The following is a 25,001-nucleotide window of genomic DNA, read 5'->3' as shown; positions in this document are numbered from 1 at the left end:
AATCACAATAACCAGCACTGCGGAGGTGTAGGGCACCTAATGTGCAAAATACTATTTTGTTGAATATTTTATCATACAAAATGTATATAGGGAATCAAAATATTTACTTGTATAGAAATGCTACCACCTCAAGCAGCATAGTTCTTTAGAATTTTTACCATGAACAGGTTAAAAAGTGCCTTATGTTCTGATAATGTACATACCTGTTGTCCCTCTCCGGAATTTCTTTTATAGCTATTCTGACTTGGTTACTGAGGTCGCGTCCTGCATATACCACTCCATGGGTACCTTTACCCAATATCACTCTATCACCATTTTCATCGTACTCATAATCGAACTGCAAAAGAAATACATTTATTAAATCACCTAATGGTCACAGACAATCATTTCTCATCTTTTTTTCAAACTCAACACTGGTCTTTCAATACTAATGTATAAGGGCTATTTTGTATTTTTTATCAGTAATAAAAATAGGCCACATATATGGCTTCCTTTAATTTGTCTAGGTGGATTTCCACGGAATAATGGGATTTTTGTAAGAACTTACCGTTCGAATCCCTTTCTCTGAATCCATCCTGGTGACACAGCTCAACCATTGGATGTAGGTGGGTCCAAAGGAGCCAGGCACCTATGCTAAAGCTTTGAGAGGCAGGCACCTCCCTTCTGCATCCCAGCATTCCTTAGTTCAATTTCCAGAGCACACTAGGATACATTAACTCAGTACAACGCCTGAACATATTAATATGCACAATCAAGTCATTATAACCATCATAACATGTCAACACATAAAACGACATTACTTACTGAGCGTAAGGGAGGGATCGCTGTGTCACCAGGATGGATTCAGAGAAAGGGATTCGAATGGTAAGTTCTTACAAAATTCCCCTTTTTTCTTTCATCCATCCTCGTGACACAGCTCAACCATGGAATGTTCAAGAGCTGGTCCTTTGGGAGGGTACGCTCAGGCCTGCAGTTCTCATCACTGCTCGCCCAAATGAAGCATCCTCCGACACAAACTCATGGAACCCGTAGAATTTGTAAATGTGTGAACAGAGGACCAAGTTACAGCCCTGCATACTTGCTCTGCCGTAGCCCTATGACGCACAGCCCAAGAGGCAGCAACCGACCTGGTGGTATGAGCATTAATTCTGGAGGGCACTGGTCTTGAAGCTGGCCAGCCTCTTATGTGTACATCGTACAAAACCAATAGCAAGTCAGTTTTACGAAATTCCTTCACTCTGTCCACATAAATGCACAAAGCGCGAACCACATCCAATTTCTTTAATCTGTCCCTATTTCTGACCTCCTCAGGAGGACTAAACACCAGAATCACAATTTCCTGGTTTAAATGAAAAGAGGAAACCACCTAAGGCAAAACTTAGGAAATGTGCTCAACACAGCCCTATCATCAAGGAACACCAAAAACAGAGACTTGCAAGACAAGGCCCCTAACTCAGATACACACCTTGCAGACGCGATCGCCAACAAAAATTTTAGTTTCCAAGTAAGAAACTTCAAGTCAGCCGACCTTAACGGTTCAAATGGTGGTTTCTGTAAAACAGATAACACCAAGGATAAATCCCAAGGAGCCACTGGTTGTCTAAAATGAGGCTTAAAACAGGTAACCCCTTGGAGGAAGGTTTGCACAAGGCCGACAACTGCACCTTCAATGACTGAAGGCTCAATCCCGAGGAAAATCCATCCTGTAAAAAATCCAGAAGTCTGGAGGCTTTAAATCTAGAAGTGTGAACTTTTGTTTCTCACACCATCTAATGTATGTCTTCCAAACCCTATAATAATTAGCTGCAGAAACCAGTTTCCGTGCACTAATCATGGTTCGGATAACTGCGTCAGAGAAATCCTTCTTTTTTAAGATGGCGGTTTCAAGAGCTAGGCTGCCAAATTGAGCCGAGCTAGGTCCTGATGAAGAAAGGGCCCTTGCTTGAGAAGGTCTGGTTCAAGTGGCAGATGCCAAGACGATGTCGACAAGCTCAGAATGTTGGAATACCAAGATCTCCTTGGCCAATCCAGAGCTATTAGGATGATGGATGCTCCCTGCATCCTCACTCTTTTGAGGACCCGAGCCAGCATGGGAAATGGCGGGAAGACATATGCCATGTTGAAATTCCAGGGCACTGTCATGGCATCCACCACCCATGCCAATGGATCCCTGGTCCTTGCACAGAACCTGGATTCCTGACAATTGTGTGGTGGGCGCCATTAAGTCCACTTCTGGGAGTCCCCAAAGAGCCACTATTTCCTGGAATACTTCTGGGTGTAACGCCCATTCTCCCTTCAGGAGATCCACTCTGCTGAGGAAATCCGCTTCCACATTCCGAATTCCCGGAATGAAAACAGCAGATAAGGCCGGAACATTGACCTAGGCCCACTCGAAGATCCAAGCCACTTCCTGCATCGCCATCCTGCTGTGAGTGCCCCCTTGGTGGTTCAGATAAGCCACAGCGGTGGCATTGTCCGATTGTACCCAAATGGGAGATCCCCTCAGAACCTCTTCCACCTGTAGAAGCATCTTCCAGACTGCCCGTAGCTCCAGGACAATGATCGGTAAGGACAATTCCACACTGGATCATAGACTTTGCAACCTCAAATTCAGGGCTACTGCTCCACAGCCCCTGAGGCTGGCATCAGTGGTGACCACCAACCAATCCCATGACCGAAAGGAACGCCCTAACTGGATACATTCCACATCCACAGTAATAAAAGATCCCCCATTAAATTACCGTCGTCACCATTTTGCCCAGTAGTTTCAGGCAATGCCCACGGACCGGGTGACTGCAGAATAGTCCATACTAACTGACAAATGTCTGTGGCCTTCGATTCTGGAAGAACTACACAGTGAAGGTGGGTATCCAGAATTACTCCCAGAAACTGAAGCCTCTGAGTAGGGCACAGCTGGGATTTTGGCAGATTTTAAATCCACCCATGGGACTGCAGAAACTGAGTGCAGCAGACAGATCCTCCTGCAGCTTCTCTGCTGACTCTGCTTTGAACAAAAGGTCGTCCAAATATGGGATGATTACAATTCCCCGGAGTCTGAGTGCTGCTGCCATGACCGCCATTATCTTTGTGAACACCCTTGGGGCTGTTGCCAGCCCGAAGTGGAGAGCACGAAATTACAGATGTAAATCACCTATCACGAAACGCAGCAAGGACTGATGTTCTTCGCATATAGGTAAGTGCAAATAAGCGTCTTGAATATCCACCGAGGCTAGAAATTCTCCCAGTTCCAGGCTCAGGAGAACTGTCCTCAAAGATTTCATTCTGAAGTGATCCACCCACAAGTGGAGGTTCAGGGACTTCAGGTTCAGAATAGGTCTGAGTGAGTTGTCCGGTTTGGGCACCAAGAAAAAAAATGGAGTATAACCCCTTCTTCCTTTCCTCCCGCGGTACTGGAACCACCACGCCCTTTTTCAGGAGAGACCTCGCCGCCCCCAACAGGGCCCTTTTTAAGTGTGCCTCCCTGGGTAAAGGTGTAGGGAGAAACCTACTTGGAGGTACGCCCCTCAGGTTGATCCTATGTCCCTGGGAAACCACATTGAGAACCCAAGGATCCACGGCTTTCCAAATGACTTGGGAGCTTTACCTTTTCCAGCAACAAATCTTCCTCTACCAGGCTGCCCTCTGGAAGAAGAACCCCCTCTAAAGGAGGGACGAAAGGACAAGCAAAAGGCAGCAAACCTGGAAGATCCCTGTTTGGCTGCCGGCGTGGGAAGAAACATACTCATTCCCCCCATTGTGCCCACTGGGCACAATTCAGAACCAAAAAGCAACTCCCCTTTAAAAGCTAATGCTTCCAGAGACTTCTTGGATTCATTGTTGGCATGCCATGCCTTAAGCCATAAGGCCCTCCTGGCCATCATGGAAAAGTCCGACACCTTAGAAGCCATTTTGACTCCCTCTTCTCCAGCCTTACAGGTGTATTCCGCCGCCTTCAGCTTTTCAGCCAATGCAAAAGCTTCTGAATCCGGCTGCAGTAATGCACACAGGGTATTTGCCCACACCATCTTGGCCTTGGAGACCCAGGCAGAAACAATAGGTCTCAGGGTAAACCCAACACCTTCAAAAACTGCTTTTGAACAGCCCTCTAACTATCTACAGGGTCTTTAAATGCAGCGCCCCCTTGCACAGACAAAGCAGTAGATTTAGACAGCCTAGCGACCAAGCCATCAACCAGTGGAACTTTTTCCCACAATTTTACATGCTCTTCTGGCATGGGGTACAGACTCAAAAACCTCTTGGGCATAAGGAGTCTCTTATCAGGCGTTTTCCACACCCCTCCCAGCAATTCTTGCATGCCTTCATCAGAAGGAAAAGTGACTGCGTCTCTGCGCTGTCTCTTGACCACTCCCTGTTGTGGAGCCTTATCCACCTCAGTAAAATTCAATGCCTGCTTAACAGCCAAAATTAAATCATCAACACCAGGAACAGAGGATTCGATCTCATCCCTCTGATCAGATGACATGTCTTCCACGCACTCCCCGTCCTCCTCAGAGTCTATATTAGGGATAGGTGGGGTGGATTAACGGTGTCTGGGAGAAACTTTAGACTCCTTAGTAGCTCCATAAAAGCATTAATTTTGTGCACACTTTGAGCAGTGTCCTGCATGGCTTGTATAAATGCAGGGTCCCCCAGAGAGGGGGGAATAGAGCCAATCGAAGGTTGTGAGGATGACAATGGCCTGGGAGATCTCACCAACTCATCTTTCTGTCTGTTCAAAGCCTGTACTGAGGCAGACACAGCAGAGCAGCTGCCCACGTAGGCTCAGGTTGCTCAGTCCTCTGGGCTTGCGCCTCACTGGGCACAGCATGAAGAGCATATATCCCCATGGTCCATCTGTTCAGCCCGCAAGATTTGCAGTTAATTAACATGGCAGATGCTCCTTCCCCCAACACAGCAGCATTACAACTTTCTGTCATGATTTTATCACAGTGCACCAAGTCAGGCTTTTGTACAAAGCTAATATATATTAATGTACTTTTCTGTCTGCTGTCTGACCCTCTGTGGTCACCGGGGATAGCGTTGCCTCAGAAAAAAAACTTGTCACTCTGCAGCAAAAATCTCCTTCCAGCTCCGTACAGTGTGGGATGAAATGCGCCAGGGCAGAGTGAAGGAAGAGAACAAAGTCCCTGCTACAGCGGGGTGGAAGGCTCTTTGGCGCCTTTTTCCCCCTGTGAGCAGCTCCTAATGAATGTTTCTTCTTTTGACCTGTGTCTCCCATTCAATGGGGACCACTTGGAATCGTCCAGCAGCGCTGAGCTCCTGTAACAGGCTGCAATCTCCTCAGAAATCAGCCTGCAAACCCATCCAAGATGCATACCTCCCAACATGACCCTCTCCAGGAGGAACACAATGCTCTGCTTCTGGACTTTTTTCTCAATATATGATTACCATCACCTGTGGTGAGACACCTTTCTTATTAGTAAACCTGTTGAAAACAGATGATGGCAATCATACATTAAGAGGAAAGTCCAGAAGCAGAGCATTGTGTCCCTCCTGGAGAGATGTTGGGAGTTATGAAGATGGCAGCCGTCATTACGGGGTTCCCGTCACCCATGATCCCCCCCCTCCCCCATGCAGGATGTCGGCTCCGGGGTCCCCCAGGTTCCAGGAAACCTCACTTGTGAGGAGGTTTAAGTGCTGTGCTGAGAGACCAGACAGAGTCTCTCAGCACACAGGGAGCTGACAGGATGCGCTTCTGTCAGCCCCTGCTGCTCTGTCAGTGTGAGGAAACTTCCCCTGGACGCCTCACACTGTGCCTGCAGGAACTAAGATGTAATATTAATAAAAAAACAAACCCCGTAGCTACTCTATCATATGGCTGCTGTAGCAGCCCTTCAGCATAGCACCCACTCCGGTGGGCACCTAACACGAACTGAGGAATGCAGAAGGGAGGAGCCTGCCTCTCAAAGCTTTAGCATAGGTGCCTGGCTCCTTTGGACTCTCCTACATCCCATGGTTGAGCTGTGTCACCAGGATGGATGAAAGAGAAATGTAACTTAGCTGATTTTAGTGATACATGATCAATATCCTGTATGTATGGCATTTTGTGGATCTGGAACATTGAAAACGTAGTAGGTCACAAACGTGACCAAGAGGAAGGAAGAACAACAAGGCTTTTTGGGGCACACTTTGAAGATGAAAAATGATAGTATTAAAACATAACTTTTATTAAGTACAGTATGCTTAAAATAGGTACGTGTGAGTAAATTATTGGAAAAAATATATAATGAATTCGACAATAGAAATAGTCAATATGATTATAATTAAATGGTCACAATGTTAACAGCGAAATGAACAACATGGTAACACATACTCCACTATTCAAATTAGAAAGTGACCAGACTTGGGTGAAACAAATATATATGTATCTTTTTAAAGAAAATCATTATTCTGGTCTGAATTAATTGGAGTGGAGCATGCGGATCAGAGAAGCTTGACACTTGACCCCTGCTGGTGGAATGAGCGGACGTTCCCGGTGAGGCGTGAGTATTGGATGAAAGGAGAGAAAAGGGTGCTCACTCTATCAGACAATGGTGTATCTGCTGTCCAAGTCAAATTACAGCTACTGGTATTCCCAATTGGTCTCCCAAAATAGTACTAACCAGACCATTCACTGCTTAACTTCTGAGTGCGGGATGGATTTCAGGCGGACCAGTGATGTATGACCGTACTGAACCACGGATGAGAGTACCACAAAGTCTTTAGTGGGGAGCAAAAATGTGCTTATGCTTTTTATCCAGCCCAATCCGAGTGACTCTGTTGCGAATGTGCATTGCAGGGAGATCGGAAGGCACTTGGACAAATGAGAGAGTCACGGAAATTAACTGATTATCAATACACGGGTGGATATCACAGACCCTCCTTCTGCTATCTACCATCAAATCAAATTGTCAAATGGCAGGCGTGATAAGGGTCATAGATAATACCAGCCAGAAGTAGAAAAGAAAAATTGGCTCCGCAACACGGTTTGAATGTACCCTAGTCTCCACTAGGGAGCAGTAAGGTTGGTGTCAGGGCTTGTGTGTCTGAACACCGGTACTTACTGAAGGGATAATTTACTGAGGGAGAAGGTTTTTGTCCACATATGGATGTTGTCAGAATGTTACATAAACATCCGCTGGGAGACGTAGTTGATGGATGTCTATCTCAATACAGACAGCAGAAACCAGAAAAAAAAAGGGAATGATAATATATATTGAAAGAAATAGTTATCGCAGCAGTGATCACACAAATTTCTCATTGGTTGTGACAGTCAAAATTGCCTAGTGTGTAGGTATCAACAAAATTGGCAACCAATATTATCAATATCACATATAGTAGATATAATACAAAGGAGCGATGAGGGTGGATTAAATAACCCCTCACTCTGATAGCACAAGCACAGTCAATGTTAGTAATTCACTTAGGATACTCAGCGAGTATGCAGAAAAATCTGACCTGCTTATGGCAGAATTGTTGGGCGCCGTGTCTCCAGCAAGAGACCACGCTGCCTGTATTCGGGTAGAGAATTACAGGGGCAGTCTGCAGTCTCCAAGTCCTGCTGCCAAGCGCTGTTACCTGTGGGTGCGCAGTGGGGACAGAGAATCTGGCGCCGTCAGACAGGTGCGGCTGGATGCCGCTGAGACGCGGCAGTGTACTGTGATAGTACGGTTCTTCAATGGGGACAGCTGTTCCGGGAACGTCAGGGGGAGGCGTGTCAGGGGCGTACACTTGACACGTGTTTCGCCTACGGCTTGCTCACAAGTGATGCGAACCTGAGGGTTCCCCAGAGCCTGTCTATATAAGGAATGGGAGCCAATGAAATGCTTACTAACAATGAGTGACATATGTGGGAGCCTGTTAGCGGGCTCATCGAGGGACTATTGTCATGTAACCCTCATAAAGAAAATACTAGTGGCATGCTGGAGAGTGCGCCTCGCTATGGTTTTAAAGACATGATGCAGAGATGGGGATAGAGGGTAGCCTAATATGAAACCCTGGTGGTCATAAGCATGGGTAGGCATGATGATGATTTACTACGATATAGAAAACCACCAGGTTTGTGGAAGGAGTGATATCACGGAAAGTGACAGTATTAATGCTGTTGGAGTCACAGCATGGAAATAACTTAATGGTGGGAAAGAAAAATCGTTTTGGTAGGCAAGAAAAAGGGAATAAATAATGGGGGATAAAATTAAAATCTGGATCTGGAACATTAACAGCCATAAAGACACTCTCGACCAAGCTGTAAATAACAAATATGAGTACTACTTCATCTCTCATCAAGTATGTAGCGTAATCTGGTGAATAACGACGTTATGGAAATCTAAATGAAAAATATCAAAGAACGAAATCAAAATGATGAAAAAGTAACCAACATAAAATTAGATTGAAAAGACAGTAGTACACTAACTTCAAGTGCATCTCCATCACAATCCACTTCATCTCCGTTTTTTCCATTCTCGTTAGTAATGCTGTTCACCATGTCAAAAAATCTAAAATAGAAGGATGCTATGAGACGATAGACTGCACCCATACGCATCCAACACAAAAGCTTAAAGATGATGCACCGAACATTAGCATACTTACCAGCATCATCGGGAGTTTAAATTGTTTCATCGTAACATACAGTAACATAACTGAAATGTGGCCATAAACAATACGATAAAATGCAAATTAGCAGCGCAAAATGCCACTTGTATGTATACGCATTTAGCAAACACAGGTATTTTGTTTTGTAATGAATTAGATATGAGCACAATGGGTGGTACAGGTTGAGTATCCCCTATCCCCCCCCCCCCCCAACCCTTTTTTTATACTTACCCAGTCCCCTGGCGTCCATGGCAGGCGGCATCTTCTCCGGTGTCTCCAGTGGTCCCAGGAGTGCTTTGCGCAAGTGCGCGCCGGTGACGTCACCGGCACGCCTGGGACCTCACGCTGAAGGTCTGCTGTGGACTCCGGGGGACAACGTGGACGCCGAGGGACCACTGGGCACCACCAGGGGACAGGTAAGTATGCCTAAAACTATTTTATTCCCAAAACCGGAAAAATCCCTTATCCAAAATGCTCGGGACCACGAGCATTCCGGATAAGGGATACTCAACCTGTATTTGCAATTATGATATAAAAAAAAAAACCTGTCCCATTTCTACTAATGTGAGATTTCAAGATTAAATAATATGCAAATCTATTTCTGCTTTTTCAAAAGCTAATTGCAGCAACATCAGAGCCACAAATAAGCAATTCTCACTTCCCACAGACATACATACTTTTTACAGTGAAGCTCTGTGCAAAAGTAGATCTGGAAGTCATCAGAGTTGTGTAGCACATACAGAAAACAGCACCTTTCTTCAAATTTTGAAATGCTACAAAATGGAGAGAGGGGTATTCTAGAATTAGAAGTTTGTTAAGATATATGCAATCTAAAAGAAAATACAGAGTTGACAACATTTAAAATAAACTTTAGGGACACATTACCATACCTCCCAGCATGCTCCTGTCCAGGAGGGACACCATACTCTGTTTCTGGACTTCCCTCTTAATGTATGATTGCCATCACCTGGGTTGACCAGGTGAATTAATAAGAAAGGTGTTTCAACATAGGTCATGGCAATCATTAATTTAGAGGGAAGTCCAGGAACACAGCATTGTGTCCCTCCTGAAAAGGGTCATGTTGGGAGGTATGCATTACTACTAAACAAGTGCATCCAAGATTTCATGGCCTCTGAAATGGGTGGCTTGAGAGTCACCATGGGTCCCTCAAGCTGATGCTGCCTCCTGGCATGCAGGTCGGATCACTACTGCAGTAAGAGGTGATCGCAAAATCAACTGCACTGAATCAGGCCCTATGTAATTTTCAGGTCAGGCAAGAATATTTACACTTTGTAAATATTCATACTGCCTGCAACTATGTATGTCATAACCTTGGTGCATACACAAAGAAGGATGGGGGCCTTAACCCTTAACCAGAAAATCATGCATCAACCCTTTCTGAGTGACCAAACACATGTCAACCTTTTCAATTGATACCTGTACTGTAGGGGGGGGATATATAGTGATGCCTGTCTCAATCATTTCCTTTCCTTATCTCTTTCACTGGTTGCCGTTTATCTCTCTATCTGCTCTCCTTTTCTCTCTTCCACCCCTGATGTTGAACCCGGTTGTGTTTTTCTGCCTGTTTCACCTACTTTTCTGTCCCTGTCCCAGTTAACCCTTTTAGTCCAATTTACCCCCTGTACTCTGTCAAGATACTCTCTGGTCAGCATTCAAAGAGGCTGATTCCCCATGTTCTTTGGCGAATGTGTGCTATTTTCATGCTCTAATGTGAATCTTTTTACTAAAAAAATTATTCACCCTATTCAACGTGCAATATTCGCCGACAGTAAACAGTAAATGACAGACAATTCGCTGTCTTCTAGTCACCGCCATTCGCTGTGGATTTTCAATGTGATTGGCTGTGAGTGTATTCATTGATCAGATGGCGAATTGCTTTCTAAGTGATTTTCGCCGTGTGTCACTGTGTAGCAATCGCCATCTTTTTATGGTGAACTGGAATGTGAACTTTTAAAATAAAGGTTTTATTTTTTTAAATTTGGTGTAAAAAAAATCAGGAATTTTTTTATGTTAAGGAACAGGCTTACAGCACATTAATATATATTTACCATAATTAAATTATTATTTTTTTTTACACATCAGCCAGCAGGGGGAAGAGAGCCGCTTATTAGATATTCATATATTCACTGCTCCCAATCATTACATATGCACGATTGGGATCAGTTCAAGCGGCTCCCTACCAGCGTCCCCTGCTTACTCTCGGTGGCCAGCTTCTGCTGCCTGTGTCCCTGGGAGCCCTGCTCCTGCCCCACAGTGTCCGGTGCAGGCAGGGAGGCTTCCATCTGCCTGCCTGCCGCCGTACCCCGGCTCCCTGTGGCGTTCGCTGCAAGGGGTTAAGAATCGCCATCAGGGGCAGCGAGCCCCTGTGGCATTTAATACGGTGACAGGGAGGGCTGGCAGCGAATGCTCCAGCCCTCCGGAACACGGCGACTGTGCAGCGCATCCTAGACAGGATTCACTGCATATGCAGAGTATTCTCATTGAATACTGCCCTCTGTCTCTACTATTCACCCTCTGCCTTTCACTCCATGTCTATCCTCTGTCTCTCTATGTCACCCTCTGCTTCTCCCTGTCACCATCTCTGTCACCCTCTGCTTCTTCCTTTCAGGTCCACCTCGCCCTGTTAACATCTTTGTCCTTTACTGCTTTCCAGTCACCTCCTGCTTTTCATCCGCTCCCTCTTCCCATCACATATTTCACTCCTCCTTTTTGGAGAGCACATGTACCCTTGCTCCACTAACCATCCCCTTTCCCCTATCATGGTGCCTCCCGGTCATTTTCTTCTAGATATACCCTTGGGTCTCAGGGATATACACAATGACAGAAGGAATGTGATTTTAGCCCAGCAACAAAGCATCCTGTATCATTGGAAGAAACCAAGACCCTTAACCACAAATTGGCCATCTCCTGACTCCTCTCTGAAATCCCTGACAAATTTCCCCCTCCACTTGAATCTATTCTCAACACTGCAGCCCGGCTCATCTTCCTCACCAAATGCACTATGAATGATAGGTCAACACCAAAAGGCTGACATGCACAAGGCTGCCATTGAAAAAAGGTTGAAATAAGCAAAAGGTCAACATAACAATCATCGATAAATGAAAAGTTAGACATGCATTTTCCAATTTATTTGGATTTATTCATACTTTATCATCCATATAGACTCCGACTGGTAGCGGAGCAAGGCATCTGCCCCAAAGCATGGCGAGCAAAGTGAGGGTATACTATTTGGGGGGTCCACATGCTGAGGTGGTGAAAGGGATTCAAAAATACCCTGTATAAAAAAAACGCATGTTGACCTTTTCATCTGTCTACCATTGCCATGTCCACTTTGGTGTCTATCCTATTGATTGTCTATCTAGACACTGCCGACCCTTTAATCCAGAAACCACCTCCCCTCCCCAACAAACCCTTCATTGGCTTCCCTTTCAGAAACTAATTCAAGCTCTCACACTCACTCACAAAGCTCAAACCAACTCCTCTTTTATTTATATCTCTGATCTGATCTCTCTCTAGCTCAGACTCTACAAAAAACATTAGAATGCTCTCAAGACCTAAATATAAAAAAAAACTAGTCACATCTCATCTTATCCCCACGGTCTACATCATCTGTGTCAACCCCTGCATGCCCCTCTCCTTTAGAATGTAAGCAGGACCCTCTTCCCTCACGTGATTTACCTTACCTTACTTAAACCATCTTTAATGGCACCAAATCCTAAGGTTTTTCTGGCACCCTTACACTTATTTCAGTGTCCTCCGCTGATGCAGATATGTTTGTTCCTTATTGTACACAACTGTAAAGGCCCCTATACACTGGTCCGACTTGTCTGAGGCACAAGTCGGACCAGTTTTCCCTTTAACTTCCCCAGCATCTCCCTGGGAGTCATTCATCCAACTTGGCACTTGATGCGCCATTTTTACATGTGATAAATTGCATGTGATTTATTGCATGTAAAATGACTCACAGGGAGCTGCTGGGGGAGTTCAAGAGAAATCAAGTGCGTTACATTGCAGGTGCCAAAAAGCAACCACGATGTGAACCATACCATTTATCTTATGTGAAGCATGTCCGACTCAATGCTGTTGGGACCACGCATTGTGTTTATTCTGATAAAAAAGCACATGCGATTTGGGCCGATTTCACCAGATTTCTCATCCTCATCTGTCGGAATCGGGTGAAAGCAGACCAAATCACACAAGGTTATAGGGGCCGTAAATCACTGAATCCAGTTTTGCATATTCATTAATGCACTCTGTAATTGGGCACTGCAGATCCTTTGTGGCATCATACAAATAAAGGATACTAATAATGATAAAAATTATTTTAATTAAGTCATTAAAGTCACTTAAGTGCCATTTTCTTATAAAAATAATAACATAAAGCACTTGCCTTACACCTCTAATGGAAGCAGCACTGAAATTCCAATCATGAATTCCTTTCTGAAAAAAGAAAATAATATATATTTTTCAAAGAAATTGTATGGAATGAAAAAAAAAAAAAAGAAAACTACTGTGCTTTGTATGGTATGGCGGCATTGCAGTTAGATACACAAAAACCTTTTGAGAAATAAATACAAGTTACCGTTAGATTACCTGTAACAATTACCTATGTCTGGCTAAATAAGACAAATTGGGGCAGATGTATCATTGGGGCAGATTACGTTTGTGAAATAACGAGTCCCGCTTCTCCTGCATAACAAGGAGAAGCGGGCACTCGTTATGGGGAGATGTATTAACATCCCCCAAGCCGATAAGGAGAGCCGTTATGCCCAGCGTTAACGGTTCTCCTTTACGTCTCCATCGCCGCCCCGCACATGGCACTCGCCGCCCCCCCCCCCCCCCCCGGCTTACTGGGCATGCGCGAGATCTCGCAAAAACCGCGAGATCTCCAGCGCAGCCCAAGCCAGACGCAGGGCTAGCGTTGTCCCCATAGTGGGGGATAGGACAACCCTAGCCCTGAGCTGGCGAAGCGGCCAGGGCGAATTAACGCCTTGAAGGCTGTTAATACATCGCCCCGGCCGTTAATCCCTGGGGGGGATTGCAGGGACAGCCCCGCCGAGCGTAACTCGGCGGGCTGTCACTAGCGCACGTTAGGTGCGCTAGTAATACATTGGAGTAATCGTAATCCCCCCCAGTTAACCAGCGTTAAGTGCATTTTTGCACTTAACGCTGGTTGATACATCTGCCCCAATAGATGCATGGTTTGTTGGCTAACAATCTTACTACAGCTAAACTTCAGGACACCTTGTTTTTCTTGTGACGGGGCAGCTGATGTAGTATAGATCATGCAGCCATACACACTGCATGATCCGGTGTACAATCGTGTGATGAAGCGGTAAAATCCCACATTCACAGTCATGGCATAGTAAGTGGGGTCAACTGCTCTGACATGCATATGCTACTGAGGTGAGCGATATGGCTGACCTCAGAATCAAGTCAAATTGATTATCTATCTATCTATATATATATATATATATATATATATATATATATATAAAAACCAATATTGCTTAAGGTATACCCAGCCTTATTGTTATGATTGCTATTTGATTAGCTTAGACATATAACATATAGCATTACTATACTATAGCTTTGTAGTTGTTGGCATTTATAACCTGACAGTTACTAAAGCAGTGCTAAGTTACAAAGGAAGGATAACACTATGAACAGCAGAATGGATATTTAGGCGAGACACTCTGTGTGGGTTCTGTAAAATATTGGGGGTTACAAGACCTGATCGCAAAGCACCTTTTTTTTAGCAAACAGGCAAAACCCTGCTGCACTGCAGGTGGGACAAATGTAACATGCAGAGAGCGTAAGATTTGAGTAAGGTAAGGTATCAATCTGAGATCTATATTGCAGTGTAAAAAGAAAGCAGACATGAGTTACCCTGCACAGAAACAAAATAACTCACCCAAATCTAACTCTCCGTACACGTTACATTTTCCGCACCTGCAGTGCAACATGGTTTTGTCAGTTTGCTAAATAAAATGTGCTTTGTGATCAGGTCTAAACTAACCCCCATTGCTCAGAATGAGAGAATGCGCAAATCTAGGCATACAACTCCAAAAATGGAGAATCAAAAAGCATTTCTTTGATATCCAATGCTTTACTATGTAAAGAAAAATATTCAACATCATTTTCCGTCACATGCTGGTAACAATGAAGAGGAATTGGTGCTCTATCATATGGTGAGCCTCTCCTGACATTTAGGGGGAAATTTACTAAAGGAAATTTGTAAAAAATAGGTGTAAAAATAGGTGTATTTGTATCCAGAAATACACTTATTTTTGACATTTTCTATCCCGAAAATACAGCAATTCGTATTGATATGCTATCAATACGAATTGCCATATTTTCGGGATAGAAAATGTCAAAAATAAGTGTATTTCTGGGTACAAATACACCTATTTTTACACCTATTTTTTACACATTTCCTTTAGTAAATTTCCCCCTTAACATCTCTGGTGTGTACTTAGATGTCTGATTGCCCAAATGACAGATCTCGCCATATCTAAAAGTCCTTCAGCTGCTCTGCTCCATAACCCTTTTAGGCATATTAGTAAATACCCCAACAACTTAATAATACATATCATGCTGCCAAATCCTGATCGACAATCACTGGAAACACCATTACACTATAATTCTGCTACAGGTTCTGTGATTTGAAGGGAAAAGGGGAGTGAAGATAATGACTCCACTGAGCATTTAATATACTTGCCATCCTTTATCATTTAAAATATATAAGGTCTGGGGGAGGGAAATTCCACAAATTATATACTTATAATTATTAACAATAAGAAAAGGTTGGTTATTGGTGCTAAATTATAACAAAAAGACATATGAAGCTTAAATATTAATTAGAATAAAGCAAGCAAAATCTAAAAAGAGAGTCTCTTTCCCACAAACATATATATGAAAGCAAGAGTAAGGTTGTTCCTGAATCAACTGCTCCTGTTATTTGCAGTGAAGGAGGTGCATTTGCTACCGATACAGAGTGGGACACCCTTGATTAGTAGCAAATTGACAAAAATTAAACATTATTCATATTTAAAGAAAAATTCTAAAGTTAAATACTATTGGTAAAGGAAAAAAAAGAAACAATTAATAGGTGGATATTAAATTCCACTTATTATTTAAGGAGCAGATGCCGCAGGAATCAATAGATGATGTGGCTGTAATATAAGTGGCTTGAAAATCAAGAAGCAACAAAACTTCTTGGAGAATTGAGAAGAAACATTTTTCTTACTTTTAAGTCCACACTAATAACCTAATTAGCAGACATCCCCTACAAAATCATGGGTACTTATTTCCTAGCACGGCGCCCATCGCAAAGATTTTTAATTGTATGTACAATATCGCATCTTATGGATCTTATCTTATGGATCTCATGGATCTTATGCATCCATAAGATGCATAAGATAAAAAGATCCATGAACACCAACCCGAAGCTTGGCGAGTGCAGCGAGCCCGCGAGGGGCGGCGGCACGCGTCCTCCGACCTTTTCATACCCCCACTATCCACGTCGGCGTGGAGTTGATTTTATATAGTGTGGCGAGCACAGCGAGCCACCGAGCGCTGCGAGGGGACGCGTAATACCTGTGAAGTAATGCGCGTCCCCTCACGGGCCTCGCTGCGCTCGCCACACTATATAAAATCAACTCTCGCCAACTTGGATAGTGGGGGTATGAAAAGGTTGGAGGACGCGTACGGCCGCCCCTCGTGGGCTTGATGCGCTGCCCACACTTCGGGTTGGTGTTGATGGATCTTTTATCTTATGGCTTCTTATGGATCTTATGGATGCATAAGATCCATAAGATGAGATCCATAAGATGGGATATTGTACATACAATTAAAAATCTTTTCAATTTTATAGATTGTATATCTCGTCGATCTCGTCCATGCACAAACACATAAGATGCATGCAATGCTTGTGATATTCTCCCGACACATACAATCTAGATCGTGGGCGCCGTGCTAGGAAATAAGTACCAAATCATGCTTATTGAAAGAACACCCTGAATGTTTAGTACCCTGTGATACTACTATTTGATCACAGCCGCAGAAATTATAACATACTTATATCAATCATCAACTTGCGAAACCGGTGCAAATGCAACAGTTAGGTGCTATCTTTGTTCTAATTAAGCATCGTCACATACTTAACATACTTTAGAAGCACCTATACACTGCCCCTCTAACCACCGTCTGGGTACCTTTTGCTCCTAAGATTTTATGTGCAAAATACAACTAAGTTACCAGACTATTGGAAGTATTCAATTAGTACTGATTTTTTCGACAGTCAAAAACTTGGTACCATACGCAAAATTATGACGAATTTCCATTCGAACCATTCAATTAAAAGCACGATTTTTTGACTGATAAAAAAAATTGTCAGAAAACACTTGGATCGTCTAATTACTCTTCTGTCCACGTGTTTTAGTCAAAAATGTGTCTGTTTTTGACTTTTTTTTTTTTTTCAAGAAAGCAGTTTTGATTTTTTTTAAAAGACGAAATTGAATAGGGACAGTGTTTTTTATTCCAGCTAGTTGAAAAAAAAAAACAGACTAATTGAATATCCCCTATAACTTGAATGAGTAATACAGAATAAGAATGAACAAGTTATGGGGGGAAAAACACAGCTTTCGCTTACAGTAAGTCCAACTTTGACTGTTCTACATTCTTTTTACACAATTACCTTATCATCTGGAAGCACGTGCCAAATAGACACATTTTTCACATCAGCTTCACTGTTGATTGACAGATAGGATGGCTGATATATTTTGGTGGGTTCTAGGATCAAGATCTAGTCAACAATGAAAATAAGCAGGCATATAAGAAATGTACATGAATTAAAAAATGAATTTGACCCAGCTTGTATATATAATTTCAGGCATTAAATTGTACTTTTACACCAGTTGGTTAACTACATTCAAGCAACTTATTACCTAAATTAGGAAAACGTTCAGAGAATAAACTTTTTCTTAATTTTCTGGCCAGACCTAAAGTAAGATACCGTGATTTATCTTTTTATTCCTATTTTTTACTTTTATTATAACAATTTTTCATTTGATTTTTTCACTTATCACTACTAATTAAGTTCCTGAAGAAATCAAGTCAAAATATTCTAATCTATAAAAATAATAGGAGTTTTTACATCAATAACCTGCTAATACAACTAATCAATGGAGTCTATGGGCAGTATTCAATGAGGCCAATTCGCCATGTTTCACAGCGAATTTGTGCTATGTTTGCATTGGATGGTGATTTTTTATTTCAGAAAGTGAATCACCCTTTTCAATGTGCACTATTCGCCGTCTTTCTAAGTGATTTTCGACGTGTGTCGCCGTGTAGCAAATCGCCATCTTTTCATGGTGAAGTGGAATGTGAACTTTTAAAATAAAGTTTTTTTTTTTTTTTACATTTGGTGTAAAAAAAATCAGGAATTTTATTCTGTGAAGGGGCATGCTATTTTTATTCATGTGCTTAAAAAAAAAAAAAAATTGTGTGTAACAGTCAGCAGGGGGCCGGGAGCCACTCATTAGATATTCATATATTCACTGCTCCCGATCATTACATATGCACGATTAGGAGCAGTGAATACCCGGTCCCCTGCTGGCTCTCCCAGGGGGGCAGCTTTTGCTGCCTGGGTCCCGGGGAGCCCTCCTCCCCTCCACATCCATCTCCCTGACTGCCGCTGTCCCCCGGCTCCCTGCGGGACACCGCAGGGGTTAAGATTTGCCGTTAGGGGCAGCGAGACCCTGCGACGTCAAATAGGGGTATAGCAGGGGCACAGCGAGGCTCCGGAACACGGCGACAGTGCAGCGAATCCTAAACAGGATTCGCTGCACGCTGCAATTATGTACATTGAAAACTGCCCAATATATCTAATTAAATTTATTTTAAGTTGATGTATATGTAAATTATGCTGTCGCTTTTTAAACACTGGCCAGTGATTTACAATTTATGTGTTATAAATAACAACTATTATATAGATGATCTCCAGCGCAGTCTTTATGTTTCCGGTTTTTGCTTTTTCACATTAAACCTTGATCTTAAACCTTAAAACATTAACTTACTGTGTGAGAATTAAGAGGGTTACTCTACAGGTATCGTGGCTTTTTTTTTCACATCTGTTCAGATGTATTAAAAATAAATGCATTAAAAATGCTGCAAATGAGCTCACTGAGGTAATTGAATAGCCCCAGGATATTAATTACACAGCCAATTGAAACCAAACCCCCCCCCCCCCCCCGCCCCCTCGTTATACCATGGTCATACAAAATCTATGCCTGTCCACTAGCTATGTCTGTCCTCTGGTGAAAAGACTAATACTAACTGAAATCATCCTGCACTCCTTTACTTTGTCATCCTGTCAATCCCAGGGTGGATTTGATTTTCAGACCAATGGTGACATTGGGAAAGTCATGACAAGCAGCCAACATTAGCAGGTGACAGTGAAGCAAAAGACGGAGTAAGATCTTGACAGAGTAGGAGGGGAGTGTAAGTCAGACTATGGTTCTTTTGCTAACATAGTAATTTAATAACATAGGCATATAAAATAAATTATATATAATAGGATTTCTCGGTATTCAGACTAATACAACACCGATAATCCAACCCCCTGTTCTAGCACTATGCCAGATTACCCAATTTGCAGGATTATCAGTGGTATTCCCTTGAGCATGGGGGGATTCTCTGCACCCGTCTCACCCTCCACAGTCCTTGATACAGCACCCTCACACTCCCCCCTCCACGCAGTCCATCCAGTCGTGTTGTGTCCCCCTACAGCAAGCCCCCCATCTGCAGCACAGCTCCCTCACCCACTGCTCCTCTATACCCCCCCCCCCCCGTAGCCTAAATTACCCTGTCACCTAATGTGGATTTAAAAGAGGTTCCAGACCATTAGGTGCTGGAATATGTGTGTTGTGTCTGTACTAACTTTGTTTAACCCACTAAGGGCCATATGTATCAAGCTTTAAAAAGTGATAAAATGGAGTGATAAACAACCAGCTCATAACTGCCATGTTATCACTCTTCATTTTATAACTTTTTGAACCTTGATAAATAGGATCCAAAGTATCATGAATATGTAGAAATGGCATGAGGAGAGTATATGCATTGTACAAATAATAATAATACATTAGTATGAATATAATTCCTATCTATCTATATACGTACTTGTTCTCACATAACTAATTGTCCATATCAGAGCTGGATTTTCCACAGGGCAGCATAGCCTGCCTAGGGCCAAAGGGCCCCATAAAGATATCCTGACCATCCAAAAAGTTCCCAGATGAGCATTGTGTGACTACAGTGTGATGACAGAAGATGGACCTGCCCACACTCCCAAATTCCCTTTCATGTTATTTGGTAGGATAAACAATATTAGTAAGGTAAGTGAGCAGTCAGTTTACTGTGACACGGTCCAAAAGACCTAGAGCCCAATTTATAATGTAAGCAATGCCGATGTTCACGCAGTCATTTATTGATAGACTGTGCATACGCTAAGGTACTCTATTGCTGCCATCTGCATTCAGCAGCAAAAATATAGTGCTATGGATTGTTGGAGGGAGGAGGGCCCCAAACCGGTATCTTGCCAGGGCCCCATGAGGTCTAACTCCTCCTCTGGTCAGTACAATACAACAAATGTTTTCAGATGGATGCCCAGTGTTTCACGAAGTATGCTAGTACTAATAGTGTGGGGGTGGGAACAATAAGGAAGACTTACCGGAAAGCGTACCACAGAAACATCAGTATTTGTGGATTCCACAAGAAAATCCATCCAAAAATCCACAAGCTCTTGTTTGGATACATGTTTATCTAGGTTTGGTTTCTTAAATTGCTGGTATATTAAAATGGTATCCACGACTGAACTCAAGTACCTGAACATTGTAAACAAACAATAACAACAATAAAAAATGTACAACTGTGCTTTTAATAAATTATTACATGAAGGTAAAAAAAAAAAAAAGTTAAGAAACTATTGTGTTGAGGTAAGGTCACACCAAGCAGTGCTTTGATGTTTGTGTTATAATGATATAAAACCAGTGTGACTTGGCTATTGACCACTATTTTGTAAAAATATTTCAAATACTCACTGGTGATTTAACACATGGCCATAAATAAAGTTTCCAAATGTCATCCTCTTAACCTCTGAAAGGCTACTCCCAGAGTGACACAGAGACAGAATATAAAACAAGCTAATGGAACAACTGTTAGGTATACATAAATATGTCTAGTCTCTGCAGAGATATGTGCAAGGCTCTGTATAGTGATGAACTGGGAGCACATAGGATCCTCTTTTCTTATCTGCAAACGAGTATTACTCTTATATAGGCCTATCATATTTATAAAATGCTCCTGAGAATGTTATTTTCTGTGCAATAAACAGATCTATTTCACTTTGCCACTTGTGTAGAAGGAAAATACACCTACTCTATAGTCACCACCTATGGTTCGCACAGACTGTCAGCACAACATGGTCATATATACTGTAGACCAAATACAGTTCATCAGATTCAGGTAAAGGTCAAATTTATTTATATTACTTACTTTTGGGATAACAAAATAACACATTACATGAAATTCAGGAGAAATCTTAATAATAACCATTAGCACAGAGCTGCTGGAGAAGTGGAGAACTATATGAAAAGCCATACCTTCTATCTGCCTCAGTCTTATTGGGCCAGTTCCTATTTGAGGTGTGTTTCCTGCTGTCCCTGGAAAGTAGGGATGTACTGAGGGGCAGATTTAAGGTCAGTGAAATGATAATGCAGCTGGTACTTTATAACTGGCTGATCAGCTCCTAACTGTGATGGTATAGGCTTGGTTTAAAAAATGACAGGTATGAGCTGATTGGCCGGTGATAAAGACCAGACACTTTTTCACTTCATCGAGCTTAATAAATCTACTCCTATATGTGCATTTAGTGCTGTTCTGCATAGTACGGGCATCACGGATGGTGTAATGGTTAGCATTACTGCCTCACAGCACTGAGGTATTGGGTTCAATACCCACCATGACCTTAACTGTGCGGAGTTTTTATATTCTCCCCATGTTTGCGTGGGTTTACTCCGGTTTCCTCCCACAATCCAAAAATATACTGGTAGGTCAATTGGCTTCCAACAAAAATTAACCCTAGAATGTCTGTGTGCGCTTGTACATGTGGTAGGGAATATAGAGTGTAAGCTCCACTGGGGCAGGCACTGATGTGATTGTTCAACTATACTCTGTAAAGCGCTGCGTAATATTTATGCGCTATACCAGAAACTGTTAATAAATAATAAATAAAATAGAAAAAAAAAAAGGACCCACTAGGACCCAGCAACCTCATGTCACATCCAATATTGGGAGATGTGGAAACGTAAAAGATCTGTAAAAGGAAATGCTGTTTCTATGTAATCTATGGTCAAGTATTTTAACTCTTCAAACATAAGTTGTATAAATCGCAAAACATCCTTAATTTACTTAAATGGACAGAATAAGTAAATTTATAGCATTATAAACATTGGACACATTTGTATAAATATCCCCTATTTTCCTCTATTATCCATAAGGGATACTGTGTATTCACTTAGTACGATGGGGATTTCAGAATGGGTGGGAATGTGGTGAGAACAAACTGGGTATCCTCATTGGCAAACTTATTGAAACGAACAAACGTGTTCTTCCCAGACCAAGTAGCAAGTTGGCAGAGCTGCATCGCCAAGACTCCACGGGAAGCCACCCAGACCTGGTGGAGTGGACTCGAATAGACTGCGGAACCCACAATGCTGTCGACGTATGAGCTTGCTGAATAGTCAGACGAAGCCAGCGAGCAATAGACTGCTTTGAAGCAAGATAACCCTTCTTACGAGCATCATACAGCACAAAAAGGAAATCCATCTTTCTGACAAGGCCATCCTATTTAGATAAGGCCCGTACAACATCCAAAGATTTTGGAAGGTCAGACCGGACTGAGCCTGTGACGGAACATGGCCATGCCCACGTTCCGCTACGTATTTTTCTTCCACCTCTTTCTGCGCTTCAGCAAGAGAGTTGCAAAATGCCGGCGATAACCAGATATTATCACTGATTGTATTCATACCTGAGCTGTGTTCCCCAGACGACTGTATACAGGGGACATCACAATTGGTGGCAGCGGTGGGATTCGAACCCACGCATCCAGAATTGTGAGGATCCCGGGGTCATGCAGCTGCGCAGCGCGATTTATGCCTCCTGCACAGCCCCCCCCCCCCCCCCCCCCGGGGTTATTCAGAGTTCCAAAGATCGCACAGGAATACACAATAGCAAAGGTACAAAAGTATTACTTTTATTTTACACACAGGTTATACATGTAAAATCAGCAATTACAGTCTACATACAATATATACAGAAAGGCCATCAGTATTAGTCACTTTATCAGAACCTTACCACGTTACCCCTCAGGTTAGCTTCAGATGGACAGGACAAGCCAGTCCACAACTCCCAGCGCTGACTCTCATTCACATCTCTCCCTTCTCTGCCTGCAAACATCAACTTACATCCCAAAGGCACCCCTCTCCCCCTCCCTCAGGATTTTTTAACCCTTCCTATGCTGGGTGCAGTTGTATGAATGTAACAGAGTCTCCTATTACCTGTCCAGGGGCTGATTAACTCGCTCCCTTCATCTGGCTTTGAAGCTTGTGTAGGTGAGCGGTTTCACACCTTCATGTGAACAGATCTCTGACCCTGGTGTTATCCATCCTTAGCATCTTGTTATTTGGGGGGGGGGGGGGGGGGGGAGTGTATTTCTCTGCTACTACCGGTTGTCTCTGTTACTAACCAGCCTGTATAGAAGCCCTTTGATCCCTGAAACAAAAACTATACACAAACTGAACAGATTCTAATCTAAGCATTTGTTCCATTCTAGCCAGACCATTTGTCTCCACCTATACAGTTATTTTCAATATTTAAGTAATATACATTTGGAAAGACTGCCATAATTAACGTCAGTCACAAGTCCCTTATTCATGATACCATCGCAGTTTACTAAGAGAAGGACACAGAGGCAGTAACGTAACCATGGGCAATGATAATCCTCCATACCAGTTTCTCCTGTGCCCAGAAAACTATCTTGTTGCCTTCATATGCGTATGTACCAGTATGGGATACATTTACATAACATGAGGGAATATTTCCCTCCAGTGGCACACAATCAACCTAATGGGATAACCCGTTTGGATTATTCAGTATAACATTCTATTATTGTCCGACATACAATCCTGTGATGACCCCTGTATACAGTAGTCTGGGGGACACAGCTCAGATATGAATACAGTCAGTGATAATATACTGTTATCGACAGCATTTTGCAACTCTCTTGCTGAAGTGCTGAAATAGGTGGGAGAAAAATACGTAGCGGAACGTGGGCGTGGCCATGTTCTGTCACAGAGCCGTTACTACAACTAGCTGGTTCAGGAGAAATCCCGAAACCACCTTAGGCAGAAAATCAAATAGGGGCTCTTACACGACAAGGTCCCAAATTCTGAGACCAGTCTTGCGGAGGCCAAAAGCATTGCTGTCTTCCAAGTAAGGAACTTGTCCTTCTCAGATTTCAAGGGCTCAAACCAGGAGGACTTCAGAAAAGTTATGACCATCGACAGGTCCCATGGAGCTGTGGGGGGGGGGGGGGGGGGCACAAAAGGAGGTTGGATGTGGAGAACTCCCTGTACAAAAGTCTGAATCTGCGGCAACAAGGCTAGCCGTCAAGGCAGATATCCGCACCTTTATGGAGCCTAAATGCAGGCCCATATTCACTCCAGCCTGTAAAAATCACAAGAACCGGTTGGAGAACAGTGTTTCCCCTTACACTAAGACACAGATCGCTTCCACATAAGATGGTAGTGCTTGGAAGTAACCGGCTACCTATTCTGGATCATGGTCGCGATCACATTGCTCGGAATACCATTCCTGGCTAAAATAGTCCGCTCAACCTCCAAGCCGACAAACAAAGCAGTGGTAAGTTCAGATAAACGAAGGGCCCCTGCTGTAGAAGGTCCCTTATTAGCAGAAGAGGCTAAGGGTCATCCACCGACATAGGCCCTTATTCTGGTTGGTGCGGTCAGAGCCGCACACGGGGCTCCGACCGCACAAACCAAGGGCCGCCCACCCGACGGATCGCCACGGCCGTCCGTACACGGACGGCTGGCGATCCGCACAAAAATGGTGGAGGCTACGCCTCCACCATGGTGGGAGCTGCCCCCTGCCTTCGATGGTCGACGACCATCGAAGGCAGGCCCGCACGCCGCGGCAGCTCCCGCAAGCTCAGACCACACGGACAATCGTCCGTGTGGGAGCTTGAAAGGGGGCTGAAAGCTGACATCCGGCGACGTCAGCTTTCCGCCCCCATGTCATGGTAATGAGGG

At 43.3% G+C, this 25,001-nt stretch overlaps 1 protein-coding gene across 1 annotated transcript in view; it reads right to left on the bottom strand.

Moving 5' to 3' along the window:
- Nucleotides 1-25,001, bottom strand: part of MAP3K5 (mitogen-activated protein kinase kinase kinase 5) — a 159,621-nt gene that overhangs the window by 59,969 nt on the left and 74,651 nt on the right. The window contains exons 10-15 of the mRNA XM_083176623.1: nt 20,345-20,498; nt 17,312-17,419; nt 13,004-13,053; nt 9,270-9,365; nt 8,414-8,495; nt 204-337 (exon numbers count right to left, since the gene is read on the bottom strand). Of these exons, the coding sequence (XP_083032749.1) occupies nt 204-337; nt 8,414-8,495; nt 9,270-9,365; nt 13,004-13,053; nt 17,312-17,419; nt 20,345-20,498 (624 nt within the window). The remainder of the gene's footprint in view (nt 1-203; nt 338-8,413; nt 8,496-9,269; nt 9,366-13,003; nt 13,054-17,311; nt 17,420-20,344; nt 20,499-25,001) is intronic.

Source organism: Crinia signifera, chromosome 3, assembly GCF_055691185.1.
Source record: "Crinia signifera chromosome 3, ASM5569118v1, whole genome shotgun sequence".
NCBI classification, from domain to species: domain Eukaryota; kingdom Metazoa; phylum Chordata; class Amphibia; order Anura; family Myobatrachidae; genus Crinia; species Crinia signifera.
The sequence above is the reverse complement of the archived record's forward strand: the minus strand, read 5'-3'. Positions and strand labels throughout refer to the sequence as shown.